General features: G+C 44.1%; 1 protein-coding gene across 2 annotated transcripts in view; it reads left to right on the forward strand.

Moving 5' to 3' along the window:
• LOC129855479 (exocyst complex component 2-like) overlaps nucleotides 1-20,430 on the forward strand; it is an 87,042-nt gene that overhangs the window by 64,302 nt on the left and 2,310 nt on the right. For both annotated transcript variants that reach the window (XM_055923192.1, XM_055923191.1), the window contains exons 18-25: nucleotides 2,333-2,413; nucleotides 2,975-3,028; nucleotides 3,806-3,867; nucleotides 3,954-4,020; nucleotides 12,261-12,377; nucleotides 12,899-13,040; nucleotides 17,385-17,440; nucleotides 17,909-18,031. In XM_055923192.1, coding sequence (XP_055779167.1) covers nucleotides 2,333-2,413; nucleotides 2,975-3,028; nucleotides 3,806-3,867; nucleotides 3,954-4,020; nucleotides 12,261-12,377; nucleotides 12,899-13,040; nucleotides 17,385-17,440; nucleotides 17,909-18,031 — 702 coding nt within the window. The remainder of the gene's footprint in view (nucleotides 1-2,332; nucleotides 2,414-2,974; nucleotides 3,029-3,805; nucleotides 3,868-3,953; nucleotides 4,021-12,260; nucleotides 12,378-12,898; nucleotides 13,041-17,384; nucleotides 17,441-17,908; nucleotides 18,032-20,430) is intronic.

The following is a 20,430-nucleotide window of genomic DNA, read 5'->3' on the forward strand; positions in this document are numbered from 1 at the left end:
AAGATGCAGGAGTAGTGCTTGACGCCATCTGTCAAGCATGGTGGAGTTAATGTGATGGTCTGGGAGTGCTTTGGTGGTGGTAAAATGGGAGATTTGTACAGGGTAAAAGGGATCTTGAAGAAGGAAGGCTATCACTCCATTTTGCAATGCCTTGCTATACCCTGTGGACAGCGCTTAATTGGAGCCAATTTCCTCCTACAACAGGACAATGACCTAAAGCACAGCTCCAAACTATGCAATAACTTTTTAGGGAAAAAGCAGTCAGCTGGTATTCTGTCTATAATGGAGTGGCCAGCACAGCCACTGGATCTCAACCCTATTGAGCTGTTGTGGGAGCAGCTTGACCGTATGGTACGTAAGAAGTGCCCATCAAGCCAATCCAACTTGTGGGAGGTGCTTCAGGAAGCATGGGGGGAAATCTCTTCAGATTACCTCAACAAATTGACAACTAAAATGTCGAAGGACTGCAGGGCTATAATTGCTGCAAATGGAGGTTTCTTTGACAAAAGCAGAGTTTGAAGGACACAATTATTATTTCAATTAAAAATCATCATTTATAACCTTGTCAACGTCTTGACTATATTTCCTATTCATTTTGCAACTCATTTCATGTATGTTTTCATGAAAAACATTTCTAAGTGAACCCAAACTTTTGAACGGTAGTGTGTGTGTGTGTGTGTATGTATATATATATTTTTTTCTCACCAATCTGCACACAATACCCCATAATGACAAAGCATCTCGTTTTTTAGAAATTTTTGCAAATGTTTTATTGATAAAAAAACATAAGTATTCAAACCCTTTACTCAGTACATTGTTGAAGAACCTTTGGCAGCGATTACAGCCTTGATTCTTCTTGGGTATGACGCTACAAGCTTGTCACGCCTGTATTTGGGGAGTTTCTCCCATTCTTCTCACCAGATCCTCTCAAGCTCTGTCAGGTTGGATGGGGAGCGTCGCTGCACAGCTATTTTCAGCTTTATCCAGAGATGTTCGATCGAGTTCAAGTTCGGTCTCTGGCTGGGCCTCTCAAGGACATTCATAGACTTGTCCCGAAGCCACTTCTATGTTTTCTTAGCTGTGTGCTTAGGGTTGTTGTCCTGTTGGAAGGTGAACCTTTGCCCCAGTCTGAGGTCCTCAGCGCTCTGGAGCAGGTTTTCATCAAGGATCTACCTGTACTTTGCTCTGTTCATCATTCCCTTGATCCTGACTAGTCTCCCAGTCCTTGCCACTGAAAAACATCCCCACTGCGTGATGCTGCCACCACCATGCTTCACCGTAGGGATGGTGCCTGGTTTCCTCCAGACGTGACGCTTGGCATTCAGGCCTAAGATTTCAATCTTGGTTTCATCAGACCACAGAATCTTGTTTCTCATGGTCTGAGAGTCTTTAGGTGCCTTTTGGCAAACTCCAAGCAGACTGTCGTGTCTTTTACTGAGGAGTGGCTTCCGTTTGGCCAGTCTATCATAAAGGCCTGATTGGTAGAGTGCTGCAGAGATGGTTGTCCTGAAAGGTTCTCCCATCTCCACAAAGGAACTTTAGAGCTCTGTAAGAGTGACCATCGGGAAGAGCTGCTCTAGGAAGAGTCTTGATGGTTCCAAACTTCTTCCATTTTTAAGAATGATGGAGGCCACTGTGTTCTTGGGGACCTTCACTGCTGCGGAAATGTTTTGGTACCCTTCCCCAGATCTTTGCCTCCACTCCAAGACAGGATTGAGCTCTACAGACAATTTCTTCGACCTCATGGCTTGCTTTTTGCTCTGAAAGGAAAGGGAAAGGGGGTTACCTAGTCAGTTGTACAACTGAATGGCTTCAACTGAAATGTGTCTTCCGCATTTAACCCAACCCTTCTGAACCAGAGAGGTGAGGGGGGCTGCCTTTATCGACATCCACGTCTTCGGCGCCCAGGGAACAGTGGGTTAACTGACATGCACTTTCAAGTGTGGGACCTTGTATAGACAGGTGTGTGCCTTTCCAAATCATGTCCAATCAATTGAATTTACCACAGACTCCAATTACTTTGTAGAAACATCTCAAGGATGATCAATGGGAACAGGATGCACCTGAGCTCAATTTCGCGTCTCATAGCAAAGTGTCTGAATACTTATGGAAATAAGGTACTTAATTATTTTATTTTTTTATACATTTGCAAACATTTCTAAAAAACAGTTTTGCTTTGTCATTATGGGGTATTGTGTGTAGATTGATGAGAAAAAATTATTATTGTATCAGTTTTAGAATAAGGCTGTAACGTAACAAAATGTGGAAAATGTCAAGGGTTCTGAATACTATTGAATACACTGTATGTATTCGACCTGTGTGTTGTGAGCAGCCGGCCCAGTTTGAGCAGTGCATGGTGCAGATGCTGCAGTCACTCAAAGAACCCATGGAGACCAAACCTGGGGAGGTCAATGTAAGGAACCCACACACATTACACTATCACAGAATCTCATTCATCTATGTGAACTACAGGTAACTGCCAAAATTAGGGAAATGCCAGCATAAAGTGTCTCAACGGGGTGTTGGTCCAACACGAGCCACCAGATCAGCTTCACTGCACCTTGGCATAGATTCTCAGGCTTCGCTCCATAATCTCCTTTTAAGTGTTCAATTCGGTTGAGATTTTGTGAATGAGACACACACACACACACCCTTTAAACCCCCTATGCTCCTTTGAGACCCCTCTTTCAGAGTCACTGAGATTTCTTCTAGCCATGGTAGCCAAAATAATGGGCAACTGGACATTTGTATACATGACCCCTAAGCGTGATGGAATATTAATTGCTTAATTAATCAACACACCTGTGTGGATGCACCTGCTTTCAATATACGTTGTATCCCTCATTTACTCAAGTGTTTTCTTTATTTTGGTAGTTACCTGGATATGTTGTTGTATTGGACCACGTTACAGAGTGATAGTTGTTTTATGCGGTTGAGTGTCCTGTCTCACCTTGCTCTCCTCTCCTGTCTTCAGATCCTCCAGTTGGATCAGGACCAGGCCTCAGAGCTCTGTGTGGACATCATAAAGGTACTGTACAGTCACTACAGACTAGGTTTTACAGTATATTTTACCACAATAATACGGAGTAGAGATTCATAAAACAGCATCGTTCAACATAGGAATCCCTTCAATTTACTGGTAGTTTAGCATGAAGGTGACTGTCACTAGAGAATAAGTTTACTGTATATTTCACTCTGTCTACACTGAAGGGACTCCTACAGGTCACAGGTCGTCTATAAGCTACAATGCAGAAGTCCGGGTAGGCATTTAGGGACAGTTTCCAGGATACAGATTAAAACTAGTTCTGGAGTCAATGGTCAATGGAGAATCTCCACTGAGATTAGTCTATCTATGTCCGTGAAACTGGCCCTTAGATTATTGTAGACTTTTTACCTTTGTAGGATGAAGGGGCCAGGAAGCTCTGTGAGAGGATCATGAAGGTAGGGTACAAAGTAGAGTCAAGGAGTACATCATATTTCACCATACTAGTAGTTTACTGTAGGTCTTCAGTGCACAAATGCGGTTAACATTCAGTAGACATGTAGATGTTACTTTCCGAGCAGGTTCGAGAGCAAGTGGAAAAGCTCTGGAAGGACATCAATAAGGTATGGTACAGAGTAGATAAGAGACTAGGATTACACTCATATTACACCAAAGGAATCACTACAGATTTTAGGTAGTTTTACTGTAGGTTTACAGTGCAATCCATTCACCCCATTCAGAATATAGTACGCTGTTACTGTTGTCTAGGTGTGTCTGAGTAACTGATCTGTATATGTGACTGACCTGTAACACCTATTCCAGGTGTTCATCAACTGCCTGGAGCAGCTGAGCACTAAAACAGACAGAGACATCGACACCTCACAGTGAGTACAGGCAGGGACTTTACTTCCAGTGTCCTTTTGTGTGTCTGCATTGGTGTGTTTTTAAACTCTTCCGTGTGTGTTCTCAGTATGTCCGTGGACCTGGCCTCTCCAAACTTGTTCAGTGGCATTCAGGAGGACTTCTGTCCAACACTGGTACGAAAATCTTATTTTTCTCATTCTGAGACTATAGGCCTCAATCTCACTCTACAGGATTACCAATGTCAGTAAGCGTTCTCAGTGAGGGTTATTTCTCGCTCTCTATCTCTCGTACAATCTCACCCCACTACACACACACACAAACAAACAAAACACACACGCATATGTATCTCCTTCACTGGCATACCAAACCACTCTGTGTTATGATGCTGTTTCCTGGTTGTGGACAGGATGCAGGCACAACCTTATTTCCTGTAAATACTATATGTTGAGATGAGAGTGAATGGCATGGGTGTCATGTGGGGAGGGGGTGTGATGACAAAGAGGAGTGTGTGTGTGTGTAGGGTGTTTCTGGTAAAGGGAAATAGAGCAGGGGGCAGACGGGGTTTCCCCTAATCTCTAGCAGGGGTGAGATGGTGAGTCTGACAGCCAGGCTGTCAGAGTTTATTTATGAGCACCAACGCTTTATAAATAGTACATAAACCATTGTAAAGGATTAATTGCATGAAGAAATATTCATGGTAATATACTTTTTTTTAAATTTGATTATTTAACTCGGCAAGTCAGTTAAGAACAAATTCTTATTTACAATGACGGGTCACTGGGGAACAGTGGGTTAACTGCCTTGTTCAGCTCGGGGATTCGATCCAGTAACCTTTCAGTTCCTGGCCCAACGCTCTAACCGCTAGGCTACCTGCCGCGCCGAGCAAAACAAAACAAAAATATAAACGCAAAATGCAAGTGAATCAGTCACTTGAAATTAATTTATTAGCCCCTAATCTATGGATTTCACATGACTGAGCAGGGGCGCAGCCATTGGTGTGCCTAGGAGTGAATAGGCCCACCCACTGGGGAGCCAGGCCCAGCCAATCAGAATAGGTTTTTCCCCTCAAAAGGGCTTTATTACAGTCCAAAATACTCCTCAGAAACCGGATGTGGACGTCCTGAGCCAGCCGTAGTTGCACGTGGTCTGTGGTTGTGAGGCCGGTTGGATGTACTGCCCAATTCTCTAAAATTATGTTGGAGGCAGCTTATGATAGAGAAATTAACCAACTCTGATGAACATTCCTACAGTCAGCATGCCAAATGCACTCTATGGCATTGTGTTGTGTGACAAACCTGCACATGTTAGTGGCCTTTTATTGTCCACAGACACTGGACAGGATCTCTGCCTAGAACGCTAGCATCCCGGAGTCGCCTCTTCACTGTTGATGTTGAGTCTGGTGTCCAGTCTCAACGCTTTGCTCACACAAAGCCCCGGAAATAGTATTGGTTGCACTGCACAAAGTTTTCATGGGCCTTGTTCTGTGTGCACCTGCCGCAGGTGTCACATAATCTCTTTGAAGCGGTTGCGTGGCATGGTCTCTCTGAAGAAGTCCACCCCATACCTATCAGACCAGAATAACTCCACATCCATGCTCTTACCGCCGTGTGCCCCACGGACATACCAGAGTGCAATAAACGCTTTGAGTTCATCCGTAGACATGTCCCACATACTGTTTCTTTTTTCTGTGCACATGAGCAACAGTACAATCTCTGATGTGCTACATCATCTGCATGCCACATAAACTCGTCACTCTTTTCTACCCAAACCGTGCCATCCCTCCCAGACTCCTGTCTCATGGTGGCAGTTGGGATCACAGTCTCAGTTGGCTCTGTTCTGGGCTTTCCGCGGCGAGGCTCAGGCATCGGAGACGGAGGCTCGAAGTCAACATCAGAGTCAGATGGAGACTCTTCATCAGCAACGTCGATTTTCAAGCTCCATATCCGTTCCTCTATCCGACTCCAACTCATCTAGTCTGTCAGTGCGTCCATTCGTTTGGTTCGGCTTGCCATTCTGAACTACACACCTTCTATGTTACACTCAGTGTCTGATTTGACTCTCCGATGGGAAATGATATACAATTTCCAGCCTTTCATAATACAATAATTAGACAGCCCACAATTCATCAGCATTACACTATTGTTCTAAATTCAATCATCCTCTTCACCGTCATTATTCAGATAAATCTAGTTGAATCACCCTCATCATTCAGTTCATTGAAGTCACATGCACCATTATCAGTTTCTATTTGGTTTCTATCGCCCATTCATCCATTGATGACAGAATAGCATATTTAAATGTTACTAATATTTGCTTAGTAGCCACAGCAATGCTGCCACGCGAGTGGTCGTGTGCTGAAAGCATGGACAGCTTGGATATTCTTGGAAAAAGTGACATTTGTAAATAGAGCTGCACCTCTTGAATTTGAGAGTTATTTGACAAAGGTACGTGTCATAGAAGCTGCAGAATATGCTCTTTATGATAGTATATAAATCAAAATGTTTTACCTGCATGGGACTCTGATGGAGGATCTGACAAAGTGATACTCCTTTCCCTCTATCTGTCAATCACAAGGTGCGCCCGTCTCATCATGTACAATTTGTCAACTGATAGGCCTAATATTGTCACTCATCAGATTATTGTAAATGTTATTAACTCTCATTATGTGTGAAATTAGTTTTGGTATAGTTTAGTTGTAGTTTCAATGGGCCGGCTGTGCAGGCATTGTTTGTTTCCCGCTCATCAACTTGGATAGAGTCAAGGAAATGTTTTGCGGTAGACTTTCGGTCGGGCGACGTAAGAAGACGTGTTTGAGAGAGGTCCCTAATTAAACTTTTGTTTTTACGTTTTTAGACGCCGCTGTTGGTTATATTCTTTTAATCACTTTTTATGGTACCGTGAGCAAGACCAACCCGAAGAGAACTGCTACAACCGACACATCGTCGAAGGCCGTACCAATTACTCAAACACCGAAAATGGCTGCCACGGCCAGCCCTGATGCAGAGTCGGAGGCCTTGTCTATGACCACGCTTGTAGCTGAGCTAGCTGAACAAATAAGTAGCCTAAAAGAGGTTATGGCTTCTGTCATCAGCACTTCGCTGGCACCTCTCCAAACTTCCGATGATGCCTTTTGAGAAACAGTCAACACTTTTGGGCAACGCCTCACTGCACTAGAAGGTTTCTCCACTGACAACACCAAGCATATTGCCGAGCTAGAGGCAGCTGTCTCGCATATGAAAACAGCCAACACGGCTCTACTTTCCTAGGTAGATTCGTTGGAGAATTATACCAGAAGGGAAAATATCCGGATCGTTGAGACAACCCTGTGAAATTTGTCTCTGACATGCTGGTAGTAGTGATGGGAAATGGTGTCTTTTATTTATTTTTATTTTACCCCCTTTTCTCCCCAATTTTCGTGGTATCCAATCGCTAGTAATTACTATCTTGTCTCATCGCTACAACTCCCGTACGGGCTCGGGAGAGACGAAGGTCGAAAGCCATGCGTCCTCCGAAGCACAACCCAACCAAGCCGCACTGCTTCTTAACACAGCGCGCCTCCAACCCGGAAGCCAGCTGCACCAATGTGTCGGAGGAAACATTGTGCACCCGCCCCCCTCGGTTAGCGCGCACTGCGCCCGGCCCGCCACAGGAGTCGCTGGAGCGCGATGAGACAAGGATATCCCTACCGGCCAAACCCTCCCTAACCCGGATGACGCTAAGCCAATTGTGCGTCGCCCCACGGACCTCCCGGTCGCGGCCGGCTGCGACAGAGCCTGGGCGCGAACCCAGAGACTCTGGTGGCGCAGCTAGCACTGCGATGCAGTGCCCTAGACCACTGCGCCACCCGGGAGGCCGGGAAATGGTGTCTTTGACAAGCCCCCGGAGCTCGACCGAACACACATATCCCTCGCCCCCAAACCCAGCTCAGGGGAGCGGCCTAGGGCAATCATAGCCCACTTTCATCATTACCAAGATTAGGAACGTGCAATGCACTGGGCGAGGGAGCAAAATTCCGTGGCCAAGATATATGATTCTACCTGGACCTGTGTGCCAACCTCGTGAAGCTGAATTCAAGGACATCAAAACCTGTCTCTACAAGAAGGGGTCAAGTTTCAGCTTCTCGACTTAACATGTCTTTTATGAGGGAGAGACCCTTATTTTTGACACACTTGCATTCAAAATGCAATGCTAAGGCAAGGGGAACAGCAATACTTATTCAAAGACTGTATAATTTACCGTTCCTGACATAATCTCGGATCCACAGGGGCGTTTTGTGATGGTATCTAATTCTCTCTTTCACACCTTTTTGTTTTGCTTGTAAATGTTTATGCTCCCAATTGGATGATGTAGATTTTTTTTTTAACAAACTTATTTCTTTGCTGCCCAATCTCAACTCTAACACTATTTCATTTTTGGAGGTGACTTGAATTGTGTGATCCAATTCAAGTCGTTCAAACCCTAGAGCATTTTCTCCCTCAGAAATGTCCAGCGCTTTGTCTACATTTATGAGACTGCCAGGATGTGTAGATCCATGGAGATTCCTTTTTTCCAATAACAAGGAATTGTCTTTATTTTCACATTTGCACCACTCCTATTCTACAATAGACTACTTTTTCGTAGATAAAGCCCTTCTCCCATCTGTAAAGAAAGTAGAGTACTCTGCCGTTGTTGTTAGTGACCATGCTCCTCTGTCACTCGACCTCTCATTGAACTATACATATCACCCCCCCCATGGAGACTTATCTCATCTTTACTTTCAAATAATTCATTCTGCACCATTCTATCGAATGCAATTGATGTCTTTATTGAGACCCAAAAAAACAGATTCGATCTCTGTCTACACTTTGGGAAACACTTAAAGTTGTTCTTAGAGGATCAACAATGTCCTATTCCTCTCTTCTCAATTAACCACGGATAATTCAACAACAGCAACTGATCGACGCCGTTCTGAAGTTAGACCAACAATACTCCACATTTCCATGACCAGAACGTCATAAAGAAAGGCTGAGTCTTCAAACTCAGTACAATTTACTATCCACTGATAAGGCTGAGCAGCAGCTACTTCACGCACGCGGTTTTGTTTACGAGCATGGAGAAAGGGCTGGTCGACTTCTAGCTTATCACCTCAAGTTCAAATCTGCCTCACAGCTGATCCCTCAAATTCCTTGGGTGTTTTAACAGTTAGTCCCACTGAAATCAATAATGCTTTCAAAACATTTTATTCAGACCTTTAAACATCAGAGTCACTGAAGACAATTCAATTATGATTGATTTTCTTGACAATTTGGAAACTCCTACCAGAGTAGTACAGAGAGAAAATTGATCAACTTTTGCAGTTAGAGGAGATTTTTAATTCAATTACAGCAATGCAAAGTGGGAAATCCCCTGGCCCAGATGGCTACCCAATCGAATTCTACAAGTTTTCTGCCAACCTGGCGCCTCTCCTGCTGGAAATGTTCAAAAACACCCAGGACCATGGTGTTTTACCCCAAACCATGACAGAGGCGTCGATCACACTTTTGTTAAAACCCAACAAAGGTTCGTCTAAGTGTGTTTCATACAGACCGATCTCCCTTTTAAATGCAGATGTTTAAATATTTCCGAAATTGCTCTCGAATAGAGTCCACTATGACAGACGACATATCAACGGATCAGACAGGGTTTATTAACAGTTGCCATCCCTTTTCTAACATTCAACATTGGCTTAATGTGATACACTTTCCTGCGTCTTCGGATGTTCCTGAAGTAATTATCTCTTTAGATGCGGCGAAGGCATTTGACAAGGTAGAATGGTAATATTTATTCTCTCTACTGGGAAAATGTGGCTTTGGTGCGAACCTCATTTCCTGGGTCCGACTGTTGTACTCATCACCCTACCAACAAACTTTGTAAACAGTATTTCCCATTATCAAGGGTCACACGCCAAGGATATCCATTGTCCCCTCTGTTACTTGCCCTGGAAATATAACCCCTTTCTATTATGCTAAAGAACACACCCTTAATACATGGTATCTACAGATGGGGACTAGAACACAAAGTTTCCTTGTATTCAGATTACTTGCTTTTATATATCTCAGACCCCGAAGAGTGTGTCCCTGATATAGTGGACCTACTGTATGGGTTTGGTGTGTTTTCAGGTTATAAATTGAATTTAAAAAATAAAATAAATGCATGTTATCCTATTAATGAATTAGCTTTACACATTCCACGAGACACTATTCCATTTCGTATGTCCAAGTCTGGCTTTAAATATTTAGGGATCAATATCACCCGTACCTCGTCTTTCCTCCATGATGAGAACTTTATCCCCCTGATTAGCATACTTAAACTGGGCTTTCAGAGATGGAGTATTCTCCATTTTACTTTAGCTGGTTAAGTGAATTGTATTAAGAGGGAATTTATTGCCCAAATTTCAGTATTTGTTCCAATGTCTCCCTGGCTTTCTTCACAAGTCTGTAATATTTTTTTAAATGGGGCAGTCGGAATCCAAGAATACGTAAAGCATTCCTCCAGAGAGATATTACACATGGAGGACTAGCCCTTCCTAACTTGATGTATTATTACTAGGCAGCGAAATATACAAAAGATTGTTTACTGGCTTCGCACCATAGAAACTGACTGGTGTCAAACAGAAGCCAACTACTGTTTCTCTTCCTCTGTCGGCTTTAGTTACCTCCAATCTTCCTCTTTTAGCTTCGCGCTACACATCCAGTCCAATTGTTGTCAATACTCAATGTTTTACTCAATTCCGTCAACGTTTTAATATCTGTGATTTCTCTATTCAAGGTCATTTATGTAATAATCAACTCTTCTTTCCAGGCAAATTCAGCTTTTACGCTGTGGCAGAGGAATGGCTTTACTAAGTTTAATTACCTTTATATTAATGGCACCTTTGCCAATTTCGATGACCTTTCTATCAAATTGAATCTACCCCATTCAAGTTTATTTAGGTGTTTCCAAATCCGGCAGTTTATTTGCAAAGCCCCGCCTTTCCAATTCTATCACCCGGATTGAGTTTGGATTCCCTTTTGAAAACACCTTTTCAACTAAAGGGACTCATCTCCTATATTTTTTAGATAATCGTTCATGTCCCTTGATAACCCGTCACTTAATAAAATCTGATCTGAGTGGGGTAAAGGACTTGGTGGAGAGATCTCTGACAAAGTCTGGAATAGTGCCTTACTTAGGGTAAATGCAATCTCCTCTTAATCAGCCTTATACATTTTAAGGTACTTCACTGTATCCATTTCAGTAAGGCCAGATTGTCCAAATTCTACCCAAACGTTGAAGGTACATGTGACCGGTGTAAAAGCTCCTTGGCGGACTTGACTCACATGTTCTGGTCCTGTCCCTGTCTGGTAGGCTATTGGTCCACTATATTTTAAAACCCTTTCTGAAGCATTTGATATAGAGTTGCAGCCTAGTACAGAAATTGTTATTTTTGGAGTACCCTGACCAATAGACAGCTAGATGCCTTTGCCTCTCTGTTGTCCCGCAGAAGGAGTTTATTGGACTGTAAAATCTATAAATCCACCTTTAGCTTCTCTTTGGCTCAAATATTTGAGGCTGTTCCTAAAATTAGAAAAAAATGAAGTATACCATTCGAGGGTCAACCAACTCATTTTACTCCACCTGGGACCAGACGATATCCTATTTTGACTCCAAGCACTTCCTCCAGATTAGTACTCTTGGCCTCACCCCCACTCCTTGAGGTTATTATCCAATTATTGGCTGCTGATTTTAAATACGCATAACACAAACTCGTCATTACACTATTGTCTTTCTAAGTTAAATCAACCGCTTCACCCCCCTTATCATTCAGTTAGGCCTAATTTAAATTTGATTGTGAAGTAAGGTGCACAATTATCGCCCATTCACCCATTTGTCATTCAGTGAGGAGAGAGAGACACTTTAGCATCTGACTGGGTACCAACGTCCTACAGCACATTGTCTTGGCGGGTTAAGTTGGGAATAGGTGTGGAAACAAACAGTTAAAAGGCTCAAAATACTTTTCTGTTTGTGATTTCTAAATTCTGGCAAATGTGCAGTGTAAAATACAAACATTTAGGAAAAGTCAGGGAAGGAGCAGGACATAGTTTTTTATTGACAAAATCACAGGTCAGTGGCTGTTGGCCTATGACGGTTCTTGTGTTAAGATTGACCCTACCTGTTACACTAATCATGTCAGTGAGGTAGCTGTTATCATTGAACTTGTATCCGAGGGAAACCCGGAGTGTGTAGTATGCAGTAAACCATGATATCAGTCAATTCCAGTAAAACAGGGTTGGAGTCAGTGATGAGATTACTGGCAGATAGATGTTCAGAGACCACTCCAATATGACAAATCCAATGTTCTGACCTTTAATATTCTGTGTGTGTGTTTGTGTGTGTACTTGCGCGTGCATGTGTGTAGGAGCAGCGTCTGCTGATCATCCTCAGTAACTGTCAGTACCTGGAGAAACACACCTTCCTGAATCTGGCTGAACACTTTGAGAAACACGGATTCACCGGGACCGAGAAGATCACACGGGTGAGTAGAGAGGACACACACACACACACACACAACCTTGGGAAGCTGCAACTTTAGCCTTCTGTGTGTCAGAAACAACAAACAGTTAACTGGCCCCTTAGATATTTTGGTGTTTTAGTTTTTGCTGTTCTGTGAAGAAGAATGTTTGTCACCAAAGATATGATGAGAAAGACGTTTATGTTTCAGGGCAGAGCAATTACTCTCACTTTCTCTTTAAACACTTAAATGTCAGATCTCTGAGTCAGTCTCTTTCTCTCTCTCACATATTGGTTGGACCTCCCCGTAAAGACAGCTGAGCGGCCTGTAGCAATTGGTTCAAAGCCACTCAGGGCATTTTAGTGGGTTTTTGAGCCCTTGTTTTCGCCTTGGGAACTATATTGTAACTATAAGACTATCGATAATGTTACGGTAAAAGCACTTTGTGACAACTGCTGATTTCTAAAAACATGTTTTGAAATCTGCTCCCAGGTTAGTGTCTGTGTAGCTGTGTTAATTAGGTTTGTCTCTGCCTCTGTTTCCAGGTGACTGTACATGCGGTGAAGGAGCTGGATGAGAGTTTGTTTGATGCCTACATCGAGAGGAAGTCTGATCCCATCGTAGGGTCCCTGGAACCAGGCATCTATGCTGGACACTTCGACTGGAGGGACTGCAGTACTCCAACAGGTATACACACACACAGATCTATGCTGTCTACGTCAATTGGAGGGACTGCACACCTTAATCGCAGGACAGGATTCAAACAAACACAGATTAACGACCTCTGCACTGTGATAGACTTTTAAAATGCAATTTCCCAAATGTTTTCAGAGATTGCCTTCGCAATGTTGAGTTCCTGCGCCAAGCCACAGGTGTGACAGAGAGAGGGGTTTACCCATAATAACCCCTGACCTACAGTGCCTTCGGAAAATATTCAGACCCCTTGACTTTTTCCACATTTTGTTACATTACAGCCTTATTCTAAAATGTATAAAATACTTTTAAAAAATCCTCAGCAATCTACACAAAAGACCCCTTACATAATTACAAAGTGAAAACGTATTTATTTTTGCAAATGTATTAAAAATCGAAAAACATTAATACCTTATTTACTTAAGTATTCAGACCCGTTGCTATGAGACTCGAAATTGAGTTCAGGTGGATCCTGTTTCCATTGATCATCCTTGAGATGTTTCTACATCTTGATTGGAGTCCACCTGTGGTAAATTCAATTTATTGGACATGTTTTGGAAAGGTACACACCTGTCTATATAAGGTCCCACAGTTGACAGTGCATGTCAGAGCAAAAACCAAGCCATGAGGTTGAAGGAATTGTCTGTAGAGCTCCGAGACATGGTTGTGTCGAGGCACAGATCTGGAGAATGGCACCAAAACATTTCTGCAGCATTAAAGGTCCCCAAAAACACAGTGGCCTCCATCATTCTTAAATGGAAGAAGTTTGGAACCACCAAGACTCTTCCTAGAGCTGGCTGCCCGGCAAAACTGAGCAATCAGGGGAGAAGGGCCTTGGTCAGGGAGGTGACCAAGAACCTGATGGTCACTCTGACAGAGCTCTAGAGTTCCTCAGTGGAGATGGGAGAACCTTCCAGAAGGACAACCATCTCTGCAGCACTCCACCAATCAGGCCTTTGTGGTAGAGTGGCCAGACGGAAGCCACTCCTCAGTAAAAGGCACATGACAGCCCGCTTGGAGTTTGCCAAAAGGCACCTAAAGACTCTCAGACCATGATTCTCTGGTCTGATGAAACCAAGATTGAAATCTTAGGCCTGAATGCCAAGCGTCACATCTGGATTCAACCTGGCACCATCCCTACAGTGAAGCCTGGTGGTGGCAGCATCATGCTGTGGAGATATTTTTCAGAGGTAGTGACTGGGAGACTAGTCAGGATTGAGGGAAAGATGAACGGAGCAAAGTATAGAGAGATCCTAGATGACAACCTGCTCCAGAGCGCTCAGGACCTCAGACTTGGCGAGGGTTGACCTTCCAACAGGACAACGACCCTAAGCACACAGCGAAGACAACGCAGGAGTGGCTTCGGGAACAAGTCTCTGAATGTCCTTGAATGGCCCAGCCAGAGCCCGGACTTGAACCCGATCGAACATCTCTGGAGAGACCTGAAAATAGCTCTGCAGCGACGCTCCCCATCCAACCTGACAGAGCTTGAGAGGATCTGCAGAGAAGAATGGGAGAATCGCCCCAAATACAGTTGTGCCAAGCTTCTAGTGTCATACCCAAGAAGACTCTGTGGTAATCGCTGCCAAAGGTGCTTCAGCAAAGTACTAAGGAAAAGGTCTGAATACTTGTGTAAATGGGTTATTTCTGGGGGATTTTTAAATATAAATTAGCAGAAATTTATAAAAACCTGTTTTTGCTTTGTCATTATGGGGACTTCTGTGTAGATTGAGGGGTAAAAATTATTTAATCTAGGGGTCTAAATACTTTTCGAAGGCATCGTATGTAGTCTTTTGGCTTACCTCCAGAGATCCTAAACCTGACCACTGTCAGGGGAATTCAGGGGACTGTCTGAGCAGCCCTGTGTGTGTTTTGTGGTTTATATGCATGTCATATGTGGAGTATATAATGTAATGTCTCTGTGTCTGTTTGAAGTGTTACTGTAAACAGTGCTTGGATGCACTTAGCCAGGGGTTCAAATATGAGTCTACTCTATGGGCTTGATGTCTACCCTTTGTATATTTTTCCTGTCTCTCTCTCTATCTCATTGTCTCTCTATATTCTCTCTTAAGAAGTTGTTTGTTTTTGTGGGCGGGGGAGCTCCTTGTGTGTGTCATCTGCACAGTGCAGGAAATGTCAGTCATTGAATTCTCAGTGAATCTTCGTTCCATACACACACAATCTAAATTGATCTGATATAAGTAGTGACATGAACAATATATCATTATGGTCTGTGGTTTTGGGTGTGTGTGCAAAAGTCCATGCACACACAAGCACACATGCACACGGATGTGCAGTGAGACCAGGTGAAACTTGGTGGTTTACGTACCTTACGGAACAGGAAGTCAATCGGTGTGTGTGTGTTTGACATAACCCCACTCCCCCACCTCCAAAATGCTCCAAGGAGTGAAAGTGTGTGTGTGTCTGTGTGTGTGTTCTGCTAATAGTGAAACAGGAACATTTGGGCTTAATAACCACAACTATAAGGAATAGGATATGATACTTTCACTGACTTAGCGTCTATATGTGTGTGTGATTAGTGTGGGCATGTTGCATACCATTACCCGCGGAAACAGAGCAAGACAACTTTCACTGGTTTTGGTCTTGTGTTTTCTCGTGGTATTACTCTCACAGCGCCCCTTGGAAGTATTAACCCAAGCTAAAGTACCAGACACCAGCATACAACTCTTCTATTGTCTTTTCAACATGGCTTGTTAGTGGTGACTATATTTATACATTCATCCACCATTCCCCAGAGTGAATATGGGTCTATAAACCACTTTCTCATTCGAAAGACCAGGGCCATTTTTCGGACAGATCTAACAAAATGTTCAATCTAAGTGCTGACGGTAGCGCAATAGGTTCAGGGCTTTGTCAGAACTATTTTTGCTATTTTCACATCCAGAATTATGGCCGCCGTTGCTGGCTGTGGCGCCAAAGGGCTGGGTTTTGATGAATAAACAAGTTGTGGGTGTGTCGAGACTTGGCCCTTCACTGGCCAATGAGAATGTGCTCCATAGCTAAATACGTGGTTGCTTCAAGTTGTGCATTCTATGTATTGCATTGTCATCAACTCCAATTCCAATGTTAGTCCGTTATAGTTTGTTAAATAGCTTACAGAAACAACATAACATTTAGACCTATCCCATCTTTGCTAAATACGTTAACTTGAACCTGTTTACAGTCCACATTGTCCTAAGTAATTGCATGGCTTCAATATGGAAATATACACTGAGTGTACAAAACATTATGCTCTTTCCATGACTGACCAGTTGAATCCAGGTGAAAGCTATGATTCCTTAATGATGTCACTTGTTTAGGGCTGTCCCTGACAAAAAAATAACCTTGGTCGGCCAAAAGTCGTCTGTTATTTCGACTAATCAATTGGTAAAAATGTTTAAATGTGTATTGTTCCATATATAGACAAACCATATGTGTTTTTAATAAAATCAACTACAGTTTAAGTCAGGAGGTTTACATACATTTAGGTTGGAGTCATTAAAACTCGCTTTTCAACCACTCCACAAATGTCTTGTTAACAAACTATAGTTTTGGCAAGTCGGTTAGGACATCTACTTTGTGCATCACACAAGTCATTTTTCCAACAATTGTTTACAGACAGATTATTTCACTTATAATTCACTGTATCACAATTCCATCATTTCTCACTGTGTGCATATAATATGAAAACAATGCAGACTATGGAGGGTGTTACACACATCCAAACTGTTCACAGTAACTGCACAAAGAACCAATATAAAGAAAAAAGGAGAATGCCCACTCACCGTTATACTGCTGCCAAATATAATTTTGTGAACATAATCATAACCATCTAACAGATCAGATGACAATCACACTTCTCCAGAAGTTACATTGCGTGCGCACCACGGACGATCTCACAATAAAGCCAGGACAGTGAATCATTCTAATAAGTTTGGTAAAAAAATACAAAATACAAAAAAAGCAAGCTGTTTTGTTTTAAACAGCAACAACAATAAATACATGTACATTTTAATGATATCATAAAATTGCCAGGATAAAAAGTCACAACGCCGGTATAAGACCGGTAAATGACCAATCCTTGCTCAACAAAAAGTAGCAGAAAGCTGGATTTAATAGGCCGAAATTGCGAATGAATGTGTGTTTGACACTAGTGCCGCCTTAACGGCAGACAGAAACTCCAAGCTTGACACAACTATTGTTCCACACCCACTCCATTTTAGTCAGGTCTTATAGTAAAAGAAAATGTGTCAGTGTTTGGTCTGGGATCATTTTCATTTGATCAGGTTTGGGTGTTGGACTGGGTTTTGATGTCATTATGAAACTACTCTCCTACAGGTGTGAGGAACTATCTGAAAGAAGCCTTGGTGAACATCATCACTGTCCATGCAGAGGTAATTCTTGTACTCAAAGGCATGCACAACTAAAATGACTCTTTTTTTTTTTGTTGGTATTTTACTTTTTCTCCCCATATTTCGTTCTTGTCTCATCACTGCAACTCCCCAACGTGCTCGGGAGAGGCGAAGGTGGAGTCATGTGTCCTCCGAAACATGACCCGCCTAACCGCGCTCTTTAACACCCGCCAGCTTAACCCGGAAACCAGCCGCACCAATGTGTCGGAGGAAACACAGTTCAACTGGTGACCATAGTCAGCCTGCAGGGACCCAGCCCGCCACAAGGAGTCACTAGGGAGAGATGAGCCAAGTAGTAACGCCTCTAGCACTACGATGCAGTGGCTTTAGACCACTGCTTTTCTGTACAATGACTAGAACCTCTCACCGTTACTTACATTACATCAGTAGACTTACATAATTCATTGAATCAGTGGAAACCTTCAATCTACCCCTTTCTCTCTCTTGTAGGTCTTTACAGTGTCTAAGGACCTAGTTCCCAGGGTTTTGACTAGAATCATTGAGGGTGTGGCGGAAGAGATAAGTCGCCTAATGCAGTGTGTCTCCTCCTTCAGCAAGAACGGAGCCATACAGGTACACACACACTTTCAGTTTGTCTCTCGATTAAGTCAAATGGGCCAATTGTGTGGGGATTTACCCTCTTTTACTGACCACAGTAACCCCCAACTACCTCTTCCAAACCAGCTGTACTACCTACTTGTCACACCCTGATCTGTTTCACATGTCTTGTGCTTGTCTCCACCCCCACCACCAGGTGTCTCCTATTATCCCCATTATCCCCTGTGTATTCATACCTGCGTTTTATATTTGTCTGTTGCCAGTATGTCTTGTCTTGTCAGGTCTTACCAGTGTGTTTTCTTCCCGGATCTGACCTTTCTGCCTGTCCTGACCCTGAACATGCCTGCCGTTCTGTGCCTGTTTGACCTTGCCTTAGATTACGAACTGCCTGCCCTCGCCTCCGAAGAACCCCGGAAATCCTCGACGCTTGCATTCCCAAGAGAATCCAATATCACCCGAGTTCCCTCAGAAATCATTGAGGACTGTTGACTCACCTCCTACGGCGCCCATGCAACTGGACAGGGCTAGATTGTTCCCTGAGGAAAGTTTACGCAGACTGAGCTCTAAAAGCTGTGTGTATTGTGGAATTTCAGGACATTACATATCCACCTGTCCAGTTAAAAGCCCCGGCTCATCAGTAGGTACGAATACGCTGGTGGGCCATACAGGGAGTCTCCCAGCTCCCATTACTCATACTCCTCTCCGTGCTATCCTGTTGTGGGGTGACCGGTTTAAATCTCTCCAGGTACTCATGGACTCGAGGGCCGACGAGATCTTTATAGACACTACCCTGGTGTCGGAGCTGGGTATCTCCACACAACTCCTCTCCATTCCCATGGACGCCAGAGCACTGGATGGACGCTTTATTGGCATGGTTACCCACGGTATTATTCCTATTGACCTGCGAGTGTCAGGGAATCACATTGAGTCCATGAGATTCCTGCTCATTGAATCTCCTCATGCAGCCATGGTTTTGGGATTGCCGTGGCTCCAGAGGCACACCCCCTGATCGACTGGGCTACGGGTTCTATCCTGGGTTGGAGCCCGTTCTGCCATGTGCATTGCCTCAAGGCAGCGCAGCTCGCCCCATGGACGTCCTCCTACGGCATGGGTAAAGCCTTGGATCTCTCCGCAGTTCCCGTGGAGTATCAGGACCTCTGGGTGGTTTTCAACAAGGCATGTGCCACATCTCTTCCACCGCATCAACCTTATGACTGCGCCATTGACCTCCTCTCTGGCACTACACAGCCTTGGGGCGGCTTTATTCCCTGTCTGGCCTGTAGACCAAGACCATAGAAGGGTACATTGAGAACTCTCTGGGAGCAGGGTTCATTCATCTTTCTTCCTCCCCTGCAGCGCAGGGTTCTTCTTTGTGGAGAAGGACAAAACCCTGCGCCCGTGTATCGACTACTGGGGCCTTAATGGCGTCTCGGTAAAGAACCGTTACCCGCTACCACTCCTCTCCTCGGCTTTTGAGCCTGTCCAGGGGGAGACCATATTCTCGAAGTTGGACCTTCAGAACGCCTACCATCTGGTTCGGATTTGGGAAGGAGACGAATGGAAGACAGATTTTAACACAGCTAGTGGGCACTACGAGTATCTGGTTATGCCATTCGGACTGACCAACGCTTCCGCAGTGTTCCAGGCTCTGGTCAATGATGTGCTCCGTGACATGTTGAACTGGTTCGTGTTTGTCTACCTTGACAAAATCCTTGTCTATTCCCATTCGGTTCAGGAGTGTGTTCTCTACGTCCAACAAGTCCTCCAGCACCTCCTGGAGAACTAGTTTGTCAAGGCGAAGAAGTGTGAATTTCATCGCTCCACCATCTCCTTTTTGGGATACGTCATCGCTGCCGGGAACATTTAGACTGATCTGGACAAGGTGAGAGCGGTGGGGGAGTGGCCCCAACCCACGTCCAGAGTGAAGCTTCAACGTTTCCTTGGATTTGCACATTTCTACTGCCACTTCATCCGGGACTACAGTACCCTTGCTTCCATCTCTCTGCACTCACCTCACCCAAGGTTCCATTCACGTGGTCCCCAGCTGCTGACTGGGCGTTTTTGGATCTCAAACATCGGTTCACAACAGCCCCCATCTTAATCCATCCGGACCCGTCCCGTCAGTTCGTAGTGGAGGTTGACGCCTCGGACGTTGGAGTGAGGGTCGTCCTGTCCCAGCGTTCTTCCAAGGACCAAAAGCTGCATCCCTGCGCTTTCCTTTACCATCGTCTTAATCCCCCAGGGTCAAGATTAAGATTCCGCGGCAAGCTCCGGCCGGCCTCCTTCAACCACTCCCTGTTCCTCATCGCCCCTGGTCCCATATATCCCTGAACTTTGTCACTGGTCTCCCTCCGTCTGATGGCAAAACCACTGGTGGTGGATCGGTTTTCCAAAGCCACCCATTTAATCCCCCT

The sequence above is a fragment of the Salvelinus fontinalis genome, chromosome 5, assembly GCF_029448725.1.
Source record: "Salvelinus fontinalis isolate EN_2023a chromosome 5, ASM2944872v1, whole genome shotgun sequence".
Classification (NCBI taxonomy): Eukaryota; Metazoa; Chordata; class Actinopteri; order Salmoniformes; family Salmonidae; genus Salvelinus; species Salvelinus fontinalis.